This window comes from Nicotiana tabacum, chromosome 6, assembly GCF_000715075.1.
Source record: "Nicotiana tabacum cultivar K326 chromosome 6, ASM71507v2, whole genome shotgun sequence".
Classification (NCBI taxonomy): Eukaryota; Viridiplantae; Streptophyta; class Magnoliopsida; order Solanales; family Solanaceae; genus Nicotiana; species Nicotiana tabacum.
In genome coordinates this window covers 206178342-206192848 of record NC_134085.1, presented here as the reverse complement: position 1 = coordinate 206192848, position 14507 = coordinate 206178342, and the positions used below count along the sequence as shown (strand labels likewise).

The following is a 14507-nucleotide window of genomic DNA, read 5'->3' as shown; positions in this document are numbered from 1 at the left end:
CTTTATCACTTGCCTACCAAGGTCCGACGGTTATGGTACTATTATGGTGGTTGTGGATAAAATATCCAAATATGCCACCTTCATGCCCGCCTCACCAAGTTGCACAATCAAGGAAGCCGCCAAGCTATTATTTAAGAACGTGGTGAAGTATTGGGGCTTACCAGGCATATAATCAGTGATCGAGACCCTCGCTTTACTGGAAACTTTTGGATAGAGTTGTTTGACATACTTGGTACGGAGCTGCACTTTTCTACTAGTTTCCACCCACGGACGGATGGACAAACGGAACGAGTCAATGCCTTACTAGAATGCTACTTGAAGCATTATGTAAGCGCGCATCAAAAAGATTGGGCAAGGCTCATAGACATTGCCCAATTCTCTTATAACTTGCAGTGGAGTGAGTCCACGGGACGGACACCATTTGAGCTAGCCACAGGCCAGCAACCACAAACTCCACATTCCTTACCAGCCCCGTTCTAGGGAAAGAGTTTGAGGGCTTATCATATGGACAAAAGATAGGAGGAGCAGCTCGACACTGCTAAGTCCTACTTGGTTAAGGCAGCTAAGAAGATGAAGAAGTTTGCGGACCGTAAGTGGCGTCCCACATACTATAGAGTTGGGGACATGGTCATGGTGAAGTTTAACCCAAGATAGTTCAAGGCACTGCGAGTTATGCATCAGAATCTGATTCGCAAGTATGAGGGGCCATTTAAGATCGTCGCCAAGGTAGACAAGATCTCATACAAGCTTGACATGCCATCATATCTTAAGATCTACCATGTCTTCCATGCCAGCATACTTAAGCCATATCATGAAGATAAGGATGATCCAAGTAGGGGCCAATCAAGTCGGGCGCCAATGATTATCACTGCCTCGCATGATTGGGAGATTGAGGCTATCATAGATTACCAGGCCAGGTGAAAACAAGGGCAAAAAGCCACCGCTATGTTCCTCGTCCATTGGAAATGACAATCACCAGAGGATGCCACGTGGGAACGATATGAAGACTTGTGGCAATTCAAAGATACGATTCGAGAGTTTATGCAAAAGCATTGCGCCACGGTCGTCGCAATATTGGGTGGGGGAGAGTGTGATGACCCGCCATGTCATCATGCCACATAGGCACCAGTTGGCATATATTAATGCCATATGGAAGCTTACATAAGAAGAAGGCTAGCATTTGTGAGAAAATTCTAGAGAGATATGGACATTTCCTTAGGAATAACCTAGATCCTTATGGTTTTGCTAAGAAAGTCCTTGGAATCTTCTAGGCTTGTAGAAAATTCTAGAGAAAACCCTTATCTTGTAAATATCTAGGATTTGTATAATAATTAATATTTACGCACTACCCCCTAGGAGACTAGTATATAAAGGGGGCCACTCATTTGTAATTCACCAAGCAAACAATTCAAGTTTTCTATAATACAAAGCTTCCTTTAACAATTCTCTTGTGTTCTTTCTTCCATTCTCTTAGTGATCTTGAGTGTAGTAAGACTGACTTAACATAGCAAGAACATGAGCAAGTTGTGCAAGATCGTAAGCGAGTTGTCAAGTGTCACACGTGTACTTAGTTAACAACTAAAGATGTGACATATAGGAATATAACTTTCTTTAAAATTAGTAACAATAGTATCCTCTTCCACTTCTTTTCTTTTACTTCCCCCGTTTCAAATAATCTGTCGTATTTCTCTTTTACATGCCTCTTAAGAAAAATATTAAATAGGAGGATTTTTTTGACTGTTTTACTGTTATTTATGTTTTAAGATATAATCTCTTTTCATTTAATATTTATTCATAATTGAAGTATTTGTAGTCTTCAAGAATAATTAATATTAAGGGTAAAATAGAAAAAAAATAATTTAGTTTTAAAATTCTAAAATGATAAATAATTTGAAATAAAGTACGATATATAGTTTGAGAAGGAGGGAGTACTTATTTATTTATTAAATTTGACATTAAGCATTTTTGAAAATAGTACTCCTCATTTTCTATAATGACGATTGAAATCGTTAATACAACATTTTCATCAACAAAACCGCGCCAAAGCGGAGCTTAGAAAGCGGGAAAAAGAAGACCATGGCGGAGCAGCAGCTTCTAGGGATGGGCTTTCCAGTAGACTTAGTCGCTCAAGCACTAACCATTACCGGCGGCGATGTCGTTAAAGCCACCGAGTGGATTCTCAGCCACCGCAACAACCACCACAAGGATTCCAGCGAAGATTCTCCCAATTTCAACCCCCCAATTCCTCCATCCTCCGATTCCCCTACTACTACTACTACTAACGCCGCCCACGATCATCATCCTTTCCAGCCCAAAATCGATCAATTCTTTCAATTTCCCTCTAAACCCCTCACACCTACCCCCGTATCAACACTTAAAGTCTTGAACCCTAAGGAAGTGGTGACCCCTCAAGAAGACGATAACGAACCTCAATTACTCCGTTTAACAAAGCGTCCTAAATTAGTAGAAAATGAGCAGGGGAAAAAACAGAAACCAGCTCCACCGCCTCATGAGCCATTGGCCGAACGAATGCGACCTCGTACCCTAGACGACGTTGTTGGGCAAGACCACATTTTGGCGCCAAAATCCCTTCTTCGATCAGCCATTGATTGCGGTCGTCTTCCATCAATACTTCTGTGGGGTCCACCAGGTACTGGCAAAACCTCCATTGCTAGAGCCATAGTTAACACTTGCTCTGCTTCTCAAGCTGCTGGTGGTACTAATAATAATAACAATAATACCTATCGTTTTGTTTCGTTATCGGCTGTTACTTCGGGTGTTAAGGATGTTAGAGATGCAGTTGATGAAGCGAGAAGACTGAAAAAGAAAAGCAACAAGAGGACCATTTTGTTTATTGATGAGGTTCATAGGTTCAATAAAGCCCAACAAGATTCCTTTTTGCCGGTTATTGAAGATGGCAGTGTCATTTTCATGGGAGCAACTACGGAGAATCCATCGTTTCATTTGATTACGCCGTTATTGTCCAGGTGCAGAGTCTTGACTCTCAATCCCTTAAAACCCCATGACATTGCTGCTCTCCTTAGGCGGGCCGTGGCTGATTCTGATAAAGGGCTGTGCTTTTCTATGGGTGAGATGATGAAAATTGAAGTAAATGATGAGTGTATAGAGTTTCTTTCAGCAAATTGTGATGGTGATGCTAGGGTAGCATTGAATGCCTTGGAAATTTCTGCTACCACTACTGCTGCACGGACGCTAATGGCGAGAGGATCAAACAGGGAATTAGAGGAAAACACAGGAAATGCTGATTTGTCTTGTTTGTCTGCAGTTATAACTCTGGATGATGTGAAAGAAGCATTGCAATGTAAGCATTTGGCTTATGACAAAGCAGGGAATGAACACTATAATCTTGTCAGCGCACTTCACAAATCTATGAGAGGAAGTGATTCTGACGCTTCCATTTATTGGCTGGCGAGAATGTTGGAAGGGGGTGAAGAGCCTCTTTACATAGCGCGTAGGCTTGTCAGGTTTGCTAGTGAAGATGTGGGGTTAGCTGATCCATCAGCTCTTTGTCAGGCTGTCGCTTGCTACCAAGCTTGTCATTTTATTGGCATGCCCGAGTGCAATGTTATCCTTGCTCACTGTGTTGCTTATTTGGCCTTGGCTCCTAAGTCTATTGCCGTCTATAGAGCAATAGGGGCAGCTCAAAAAGTGGTAAGGGAATCAGTTGGACAAAATGAAGGGGTGCCCATTCATCTTAGGAATGCACCAACTAAGCTAATGAAGGATCTTGGTTATGGAAAGGACTATATTTATCCTCCTGACAATCCAGACTCATCATCACAGACTTATTTGCCACCTTCTCTTCAGGGTTATAAGTTTCTCGATTGGCCAAATGTTGCAGAAACTGATCGACCATGAGGATTACCTGTCAATTTATGGCTTTTTTCTGGCAATAGCTGCTTTTTCGGGTAGCACTGTTTCTTCCCCCTTTGCCTTTGGTTTTGGGAATTGTTCGTGATCTGAGAAATCCTTCCACTCTAGTTATATTTTGGGAACTTTCTGATTTTGTTGTGAGTGAAGAGAAAAGAAACTTAGTGGTTTTGAGGGATTGAATGATTCCATTTTGGTTATACTGTTGTCAGAATCTATGCATTCCCTCCCTTTCTTGATTGTTTTTGTTTTCGGGCTACATCTGGATAAAATACATATTTACTTGATGAGATCTTGTGAGGACATGGGAGGTTTACTTTTGCAGCTTCTATCTCTATATTAACAAACGATTGTTCACTTGCTATCTCAAAAACTTGATTTGAATTTTGGCCTAAATGGAGATGAATAATTTCTTATCTATATGTCCAGACTCCAGTGGTCGAGCTTTGGTACCTCACTAACCGAATGAATCATAGTGATGCCCAAAATTCAGAGCTCCTTTTTTCGATGTCATCTGAATTTGGACGTTTTGGAAAACTGATTAGTAGGTAGTTGGTACCGTATATCTTTCTGAACTGCTATTTTAAGTTGTTAACCGCTCAATTTATATGGGTTAATGCCATGTCTTCCTGAGCAATTTATTTGAAATGGCGGTTGCTGACTGAAGACATTTTAAATTGAGATGAACTTGGGACATTCTGATATATTCTGTCATCCGGGATAAAAAGATATTAACTGTCATATGTCTTAAAAGTATATGTGAAGTTGATATCTAACTTTGACCATACATAACTCAATTGACAATTAACAATTAACAACTTAATCAGGCTTTTCTTTGAGCTGTATTTTAGGGACTGCTTAGCAGTGGATTCCGATTAGTTTGGAAACCTGTCTCTGACTATTATCAGTTCCCTGTAAAACCTGTTCGATGTTAATTCTCTCTTGTGGTGTTTCTGCTGAACATACTAACCCAAGTTGGAAGATAGAAACCAAACACCCCATCTGTTCCCTACTTATATTCTTATTTGCATCCCCTTGTGTCATTTCTACACAACGAGAGGATCCATCAACAATATCCATTACTTGATCTGGTAATGCCCAGTTTGACGAAAACGTGGAGAGTCACATTGTCCATCAAATAGTTTGTGTCTGGGCCGTTTCCCAGTAAAAATCTCCAGCGATAGGATCCCATAATTATACAGACCTCCTGTTGTCTACTAGATCATATGAAAACATTTCGAGGGGAAAAAATATATGGTCAAAGTCCGCAAAAAAATAATAATATGTTACTGCATTCATGACTTGACAGATCCAAAAATACATTAAGCTGTTATCATCTACGTTAAGATAAGAGATGTTTTTCTCTCTATCTTTCCTAGGCCGAGGTCTACCGGAAACAATCTCTCTACCTTCTTAAGGTAAGGGTAAGGTATGCGTACACCCTACACTCCTCTGACCCCACTTATGGGATTACACTGGATTTGTTGTAGTTGTTTGCAGGTAGGGGTAAGGTATGCGTACACTCTACACTCTGACCCCACTTATGGGATTACATTGGATTTGTTGTAGTTGTTTGCATCTAAATGACCGTAGAGAGGCTAGGAATAGGATCTTTCTTGGGATGTGGCGACATTTTTGTGCATTTTAGTGTTGTGCCAAATTTCAATTAACCAAATCGAGCAGTATCCAACAAAAATCAATTCGTTCAAGCTCAAAAAGTCCTGTTCAACTTTTAAGCAGGCACTCTAGTTTACACTTTTTTCACGATTACTTCAGAACCAAAACATGCTCAGGTCAATGAGGTGGGTTTATTAAATCCGTTACATGGAAAAGAAAAAGAATAAAAAAAGATAAAAATAAATCCCGACTGTTACTTGAATATAAGGCCTATGAAGTTTTGATATTTTATAGAAAAAAAAAAAATAGGATTGTGCTGTGTGCGATGCACAAATACTTCAGCCACTTAATGGAAAGTTAACGAAACGTAGCATTAGAGAAATATATGTAAATAACCTATTTCCTTATATGCATTCTATAAAGATTGTGATTTGAGCCAGACAGCAGGAAAAAGGTGCTGAAAACAATGACAAATTCGACTATCACCTACCATAAATTAGAAGATATGGTTCTACATAGTCTTCGTCGCAATTTTACACTATCTTGCGAGGTCACTACAATCTTAACGAAATCCAGTATGTAGTGTGTAATCCTGAAAGCTCTGCATATAATGGAGATGCCACCCTTCTCAACTTGGCAGATTTCACCCAATGACCCCATAAATTACTCACAAGTTGCTTCATAACCCCAGGAGAGCTTAGTGGCCAAGACAAATGAAAGCAACATTACAAACAACAAATTTGCAGAGCTAAAGCAAGCAGCAGAGCGGATCTACACAGGGATAGGCTCAGGAGCTGGATCTGAGGGAGTTCCGCTAGTGCCATTGAGGACGGTCACATTACCATCAGAGTCCACGTCCACAATTACTGAATCACCTTCTTTGATCTCACCTGCAAGCATCTTCTCAGCCATGCTGTCTTCCAGCAGTCTCATAATAGCTCTCCTCAACGGTCTTGCTCCGTAGCTTGGGTTGTACCCTTCATCAACCACCCTGTCTCTAAACCTCTCTGTCACTTGAAGTTCTATCTCCTTATTTTTCAACCTCTCAAAGACCTCCTTAAGCATGATATCAGCTATCTCCTTCACCTCTAACTTAGTTAGCTGACGGAATACAATCATCTCATCCAATCTGTTCAAGAACTCTGGCCTGAAGTACTGTTTCAACTCCTCAGTCACCAAGCTTTTGATACGGTTGTAACTGCTATCCTTCTCGTCATAATCTAGATCAAAACCTATACGACGGCCTCCTTTCTCTATCACACTGCTTCCGACATTCGATGTCATGATGAGAAGTGTATTCTTGAAGTCGACAGTTCTGCCCTTGCTGTCTGTCAATCTTCCATCTTCAAGAATTTGAAGCATCATGTTGAAGACATCAGGATGAGCCTTCTCAATCTCATCAAAGAGCACAACAGTGTAAGGTCGACGCCTCACAGCTTCAGTCAGTTGACCACCTTCAGTGTAACCAACATAACCAGGGGGTGAACCAATGAGTTTAGAGACAGTGTGTCTCTCCATAAACTCACTCATATCAAGCCGGATCATTGCTTCTTCAGAACCAAAGTAGTACGCTGCTAAAGCCTTGGCCAGTTCTGATTTCCCAACACCAGTTGGACCAGAAAAGATGAAACTGGCAATAGGTCGGTTGGGATTCTTGAGCCCAACACGAGCACGTCGGATAGCACGACTAATGGCTTTAACAGCTTCATCCTGGCCAATGATTCTGGTGTGAAGTGTTTCTTCCATTTTCAAGAGGCGATCAGACTCGTCTGTAGAAACCTTCTCAACAGGGATGCCAGTCCATGAAGACACAATGTGCTGAATATCTGCCTCTGTAACGAGTGGACCTGTATCTCCAGCCTCGGATTCAGCCTTGCTCATCTCTTTGTTTTTGTCTATCAGGGCTGAGATCTGTGCCTTAAGATCCATTTCTCTATCACGCAGTTCCCCAGCCTGTCAAATGCATTGAGAGATACGAGATTATGTAATGCAAACTCTGCAATTACACTATTTAGCATGAAAAGCAGTTCAATGCTTTTACTAAGGAAGAAAGCAGTTCACAGGAATTTTATGCACAGAATCAGAGAAAACCAATCACCTTTTCAAAATCTTGACCGCGCACAGCTTCATTTTTCTCCTTTGTAATCTGACGAAGTTCTTTCTCGAGCTCTCTTGCTTCCTCAGGGAGCTAGATCGTACCAAGAAAACGGGTCATGACTCCATTAGGAAAAGAGGGCAGGGAAAGGTAGATTAAGAGAGTACTTTATACCTGTGCATGGCGAAGTCTAACACGAGAACCAGCTTCATCAATCAAATCAATTGCTTTATCAGGCAGAAAACGGTCACTGGAACAAGCAAAGGTTCAAGTTAAAAGCGTGGTCAACTATAAATGAGTTATCATGGAATCTAGGAAAAATATTTTGGTTTGGAGATATATGTGCCAATTTTCAGGAGTAGATAAAAATATGCATAAGCTTATTCAGATGTCGATACAAAAGAAACCAACTTCTAAGACACTATATAAAGAACATAATACCATCTTGGGAAGGATATATCTTACTATACGCGTAAAATCAGTTGGTTATGAAATCCCAATGTCAAAATGTACCAACAACTCAAAGCGAGGAGAGAATAAGGAAAATTTGGAAAATGAAAACATGATTAATTACCTGATGTACTGATAAGAAAGCTGGGCAGCAGCTTCTAATGCCTCATCGGTGTAACGGAGCTTGTGATGAATCTCATATCTCTCCCGAAGCCCTTTCAAGATCTGTATGGTTTCATCCACAGTAGGTTCAGGGACTTTAACTGGCTGGAACCTCCTCTCCAACGCAGGATCTTTCTCAATGTGCTTTCTGTACTCATCCAGGGTTGTGGCTCCAATACACTGACAAGTGAAACCAAATAAACTACTTCTCAGTTACACCAGCAGTAAATATTGTCATGTTAACAGATTTACCTTTCGACATTGTTTTGCAGTTCTACCAGGATTAACTCAGGATCAAGATAATGATTAATCATCAAATTAAAAAGTGTATTTCTAGTTCTTGTTTAAATTTACAAGGAACATACTAGGTCTAGGAGGATAACTAACCTGTAGTTCCCCTCTAGCCAGGGCAGGTTTCAAGATGTTTGCAGCATCAATTGCCCCCTCTGCAGCTCCAGCTCCAATCAATGTGTGCACTTCATCAATAAAGAGTATTATTTCATCACTTTGTTTAATTTCTTCCATTAGTTTCTTCAGTCTTTCCTCAAACTCTCCACGGTATTTTGTCCCAGCAACAAGCAAACCCATATCTAGTGTTATGACCTAATCATCACCAATAGCAAGTCACATAAGAAAAGGGATTTACAATTAAAAGAAAAGTAATACCACACATGACATTGAAATCAGTTACATTTCAAAAAAAAAATAGGCTCTCCTGTACCTTGTTAGAATAGAATTAAAGTAAGAGGGTAACTACAACCTGTTTTTCTCCAATACTTCATAGCTGAGTCCATAAACCAATCACTGAAGGAAATATGTAGAGGACGCTTCAGGAGGTTGGAATTGAAAACAAGCTCGTACTAAGTTTTTTTCTTTTATCATTCGTGGCTTTTTGTAAATGTTTGGAGCACCCATCAAAAATATTAATGAGCAAAGATGGTTGATAGTTTGTGGAGAATCATGTTTCCTTTTTTTCTTTGGTTTGGGGTGGGGGTGGGGGTGGAGAATTGAGTTGTGAATGGGGATTGGCATAACAGTATGGCATTTTCTACTCTTCATACTCCTTGTATATATCTGGTCTTTGGAATTTTGACTTCTAATTTGATAAAATTAATTACTCAATAAAAACAAATTTTAAGACACTATAAATATGAATTGTTAAGCCTTCCCACCTAAGACTGGATCTGCTATACAGTTAACATAACATTGAAAAAATAGAAAATAACGCACAAGCATACATCATGTTCGGCATATTTATCATACACGTCTTTACCTTCTTTCCCTCTATTGTTTCAGGGACATCGCCATTAGCAATTCTTTGAGCTAAACCTTCAGCAATAGCAGTTTTGCCAACACCTGGTTCTCCAATAAGGCAAGGGTTGTTTTTTGTACGCCGACCCAAGATTTGAGTAACGCGCTCAATTTGCGGTTGTCTTCCAACAACAGGATCCAGTTTCCCCTGAAAACACAATATGGCCAGATCAGATAAATGAAGAGAGGCAATCACCACAATATGACAAATATAACTCCATTTTTTTGCACAGCTAAAACACAAATAAAATTAAGTATAGTCACCATTGCATGACAAATATAACTTTCTAAGTACCTCTTCAGCTAACTTTGTCAAATTGGTGCCGTACTCCTCCAATGTAGGCATCTTTTGTCCAGAAGTTCCACCACCAACACTAGCACCGACAGCCTCATTACTCTCGCCAACCATTCGAATGACCTATTTTACAAAATAAAACAAAAGGAAGTTATTACAATGAATTCAAGTAATTTAGATACCCCTGGCCCCACCAAAGTACCAAAAAAGAAAGAAAAAAATAATGAAGGTACCCAAAGGAAGCACAAACTACTTGCCTGTGTGCGAATGTTACTGGGGTCAGCACCCAAGTTCTCAAGAACACGGGCAGCCACACCTTCACCTTCACGCAGCAATCCAAGTAGCAAGTGTTCCGAGCCAATGTAGTTATGCCCTGTATGAAAAACCAATCAGCACAGACAATAACCAAATGACTTTCAGAATTCGATGAAGCTCATGCACGGAAAGGACAAGAGAGGAAAATGAGAAAATAAATTAACTATAGAAAATCGTGCCTACAACAACTAAATTAAAATAGATCAAAAAGATAATTTTTTTTTTATGTCTGAAAGACAACCCAAGAAAAGACTGAAATGATTAGATAAGGTACCTAGTTGGCGGGCTTCCTCCAGAGAGAGTTCAAGAACACGCTTTGCACGAGGAGTAAATGGAATCTCAACAGCAACAAACCCACTACCCCTTCCAATTATCTTCTCCACCTCCACACGAGCATCTTTTAAATTGATTCCCATGGATTTAAGAACTTTAGCTGCAATACCAGTTCCCTCACCAATAAGACCCAACAAAATCTGCTCTGTGCCAACGAAGTTATGACCTAGTCGTCTGGCCTCTTCTTGTGCAAGCATAATGACTTTTATTGCTTTCTCAGTGAAGCGCTCAAACATTGCTTTTGGGACAAACCGGCAACCTTTTGGCCGCCTAACAGAAGTTGCAGCTGCCACTTTTGAATGGAGAGTTTGTCCAGATTTTACAAGTGTATCTACTGCATTGCACCCTCGCAGTCCTGTAAAATTGGTCAACCTTATGGAGGGTGATTGTACATTACAGAGCATTTTAACAGTTTTTTTGTTTTTCCCAGATCCACTAAATTGCCTAGTCCTTTCACCGGCAACTGAAGATGGGATGTTAGTTGACTGAACTAAAGCTCGAGCCATGATGGACCTGCAATTGATATGATAGCATGTCATAAAAACTCACTTGTGACATTTGGTAAAATATCAAGGTTCATATTACTTAACAGAATAAGGATATGATCAATTGGAATTCCCAATTAGTAAACATAAATAAAATTATTGATAACAATTGAAGGTTCAACTTTTTTGGGTGACATAATATAGAGAAACAAGATCCTTCTGGGAATTCTGAACTTCAAAAACTATGCAAATACCCTTCCCCTATATTCACAGAATATTTGAGCAATACATAGCTGACGCATTAGCTTAAAGCTAGATACAGATGTCACCATAAAAATTACTCTTTAAAGCTAGATACAAATGTCAGCATAAAAGTTACTACTTAAAGCTAGATACAAATGTCACCATAAAAATTACTAAGTAACCAAATAATAAAGCCTCTAAATTAGAAGAGCTGGAAAACTATGCAGCCACCAAATGGTGTCAACTGTTTTCTCCAGGATGAAGCAGCCAAGCTGCAAGGACCTTAGTTTCTAAACTAGAAGAATCGTGGGACATCAAAAGCGGTAAGTTGATTGTTGGTTTTATTACTCATTCTCATATATGTTACTTGGTTTCAATCACAATATATAAACAAATTGGATATAATACAATAGTTCTTTTACGAATCTGATTAACTAACAATCCAAAAGCTAAAAAGAAATGGCAATCCGGGGAACTGGACATAGGAACCAAAATGGATAAGGTGGATAAGGGTCTAATCTAGACACTACTAAAACTCATGCCCTTAAGACAAGCCAGTTCTATTCAGTATTCCAAGTACCAACTAGTTTCAAACACTTCAGAGTAATTTAGTGAAGCAGTGAGGTCGGAATTTCAATAACACAAGAAGTCAACCAGAACCAATATAAATGCTTAATTAAAATCACAAAAGGGTGAGCTACCTCATACCCCTTTTCAAAGAAGCAACTCGACAAAGACAAGCTCAGAAATTACTACAAACAAGTAGAAGCAAAAGGCGAACAGAAGAAACAGCTCAAAAAAACTCTAATGAACAAAATCAGCTCCAAAGTTGCAATTTTTACCGCTCTATCGAGTAAGTATGCTTGAATTGAAACACAAGAAATAAAGGGGTCGAGAGTATTGAACGGATAAAACAACTAATTAAAGCATTCAACACCCACCCAAAAAACAAATCTTGAAAAAGAACCCTAATACCAACCTCTTATTTAACAAATAAATATGTATATATAGATAGATATATATATATATAGGGAGATTATTCAATTCATTAGGTTAAGAGATGCTCACCTCAATAATACTAAAGACCCAAAAGATTCTTCAGGATTGAAAAGAGATAGAGAGAAGAAAGGGAAAAGAAATAGAGAGACCTTGAAAAAGGTCGGCCGTGAATTGCTATAAAGATAGATATAGGATTGTGGATGTAATTATAAAAGAACTCTCTCTCTCTCTAGGCTTGTGTTTTGGCTTTCGTGTTTATATTTGCCACTCCATTGACCACTCGTGCACCGTCATACACCCCAAAACATCTCTTCTCTTCTCTTCTCATCTTTCTCCTTTGGGAAATTCGCCTAAGCAAATCACTACCGTTTGATTTGAATACTTTTATCTTACTGGTCCATTCACCATCAAAGAGAGGATACATGGCCCCACATTGTTGACGTGTCCGCTGGCTGATCTCAATTTTATGTTATTTTTTAATTTTTTATTACATTGAGGGAGGAGAAGGTGGAAAAGAAAGGATCATCTCAACTAGAGGTGCTTATCGGGTGTATATTTAGGCTAATTGGTTCGGCTTATTGGTTATCGGTTATCGGCTATTGGTTTATAAATGTAAAAATCTACCCGGCCTGGTATTTTATTTTGACTGGTAGAAGCTAAACCTGAACCAAACCCTAAGCTAGCCAACCAATAAAATGTTACAAGGATTGGTATTGAATTAACAATTATCGGGCGATTATCAGACGGTTTATCGACTAAATCAAATAGATCATAAAACAAATAAGAACTAAAGATAGGAAAAATTTAAGTCCAAATTTATTTATATAATATTTCTCCAATCGATTTAATCTAATGCCAATTATTATATTCCTGATATGTCAACTATTATGTAACTGTATGTTACTATAACCATAGCACAAGAAATGTTAATGATCACACATGCTCCCAACTTGGGAGTCTATTTGACTTCAGCCTTGCTATAAAATACTCTTAAGTTCTCAATTATATCTAAAGAGAAAAATAAGATTCATGGCAGATCCTAAATAAAAAGGAAGCAATAGTAAAAAATTTATTACTTTTTAACTTAAAAAAAGAAAAGAATGAAGAAAAGAAATAGCAAAAGTAAGGAGTGGTAGACAAAAGCAAGAAGAAAATGATGATTTGTTATGAAGAGGAGGGAGAAACGTAAATATAAAAATTCTTAACGGTTTATTTGATACAAAAATTGAGTAATCCATCCCAAATCGTTAAGCCGTTAATTATAAAATTTCAATCCGTTCATCGACTATTACTCCGACAACCCGATATTATTGGCTACAATTTTGCGGTTTGGTTAACGGTTACGATTCGATTTTAAACAACCTTAATCTCAACCCCAATATTAATCCCTCTTTTGCATTGGCTGTAATTTCTTATAACTATCAGGTATTCGAAATTTACATCAATTCATTCCAGATTCATTTAAGTAAAAATGCTTATTTATCATAAATTTCGCATACATCCCATATTCCCACCATATTCCATGATTGTTGTGAATTGTGATTTCTTAATTGGCTTACCGTTCCCAGGTCTATCTTAACTCCACTGTACTGGATATTTTTTCAAGATTTTTTCTTCTTTTTTTTGGGGCAATTTTCCTGATTATTTGGAAAAGGGGCTGAGATAGGGAAACTTGGAACGAGTAGGTCCTCTCATTTTAAGCAATCTGCAAAAAAATCGTGCTGATATTTGGACTGACATTAACATTTGTTTTGTTATTTTGTTTGTGATTCAACCCCTTGTTGTTCACGTCACCCATTTTTTCTTCCTTTCCTTTTCTTTTCTTTTCTTTTGTCCAGAAAAGAAGAATAAAAGCAAATGTGGAAAACACAATGGATTGGATGATTTACAGTTTAATGGTCAGACAAAAATAAAGCAGTTGCTTAGAAGTTACAAATTACAAATCAAAGTTTCTACATAGTTGGAAACAGGGGGGAAAGTAAAAAAGATTACAAGATCCTCATTTGCTTTACGTAACGGGAAGCCAACAAAAAGTCTAATGCAAGATTTTGCGATTACAATATGATGGGGTAACATCCACGAAAACAATAGTCCACGATCATAACAAGTACATGCATCAAACATAAGAATCTTCCTCATGTCAAAACTTATGCACGCTAATTATGACACCCTAAGCAAATCCAACATCGACAAAACACGGAGAGATGTTGGGTATATAATTAAACAGACCTTAGACCCTAGTGGTGCATTTTAAAGCCGTGCGGGCCTAAGCTCAAAGCGGACAATATCACTGGTGGACTAAGCTGTTACA

The 14507-nt window shown here is 38.7% G+C and overlaps 2 protein-coding genes across 3 annotated transcripts; one reads left to right on the top strand and one right to left on the bottom strand.

Annotated features, from left to right (window-relative positions):
* Positions 1 to 2011: 2011 nt before the first annotated feature.
* On the top strand, positions 2012 to 4311 carry LOC107798351 (uncharacterized). Its single transcript, XM_075256549.1, has one exon. The coding sequence runs from the start codon at positions 2077 to 2079 to the stop codon at positions 3877 to 3879; it is 1803 nt and encodes a 600-aa protein (XP_075112650.1). The 5' UTR covers positions 2012 to 2076; the 3' UTR covers positions 3880 to 4311.
* A 1583-nt stretch (positions 4312 to 5894) lies between these two features.
* On the bottom strand, positions 5895 to 12553 carry LOC107798347 (ATP-dependent Clp protease ATP-binding subunit ClpA homolog CD4B, chloroplastic-like). 2 transcript variants are annotated; one of them, XM_016621325.2, is made up of 10 exons: positions 12266 to 12553; positions 10411 to 10982; positions 10079 to 10194; positions 9822 to 9944; positions 9489 to 9674; positions 8603 to 8818; positions 8178 to 8395; positions 7778 to 7853; positions 7607 to 7696; positions 5895 to 7461 (listed from the first exon to the last, which is right to left on the bottom strand). In XM_016621325.2, the coding sequence occupies exons 2-10, from the start codon at positions 10973 to 10975 to the stop codon at positions 6280 to 6282; spliced, it is 2772 nt and encodes a 923-aa protein (XP_016476811.1). In that variant the 5' UTR covers positions 10976 to 10982; positions 12266 to 12553; the 3' UTR covers positions 5895 to 6279. The 2 variants fall into 2 exon arrangements, with proteins under 2 accessions (XP_016476811.1, XP_075112649.1); XM_075256548.1 differs by lacking the exon at positions 12266 to 12553 and adding an exon at positions 12139 to 12191.
* Positions 12554 to 14507: the final 1954 nt, after the last annotated feature.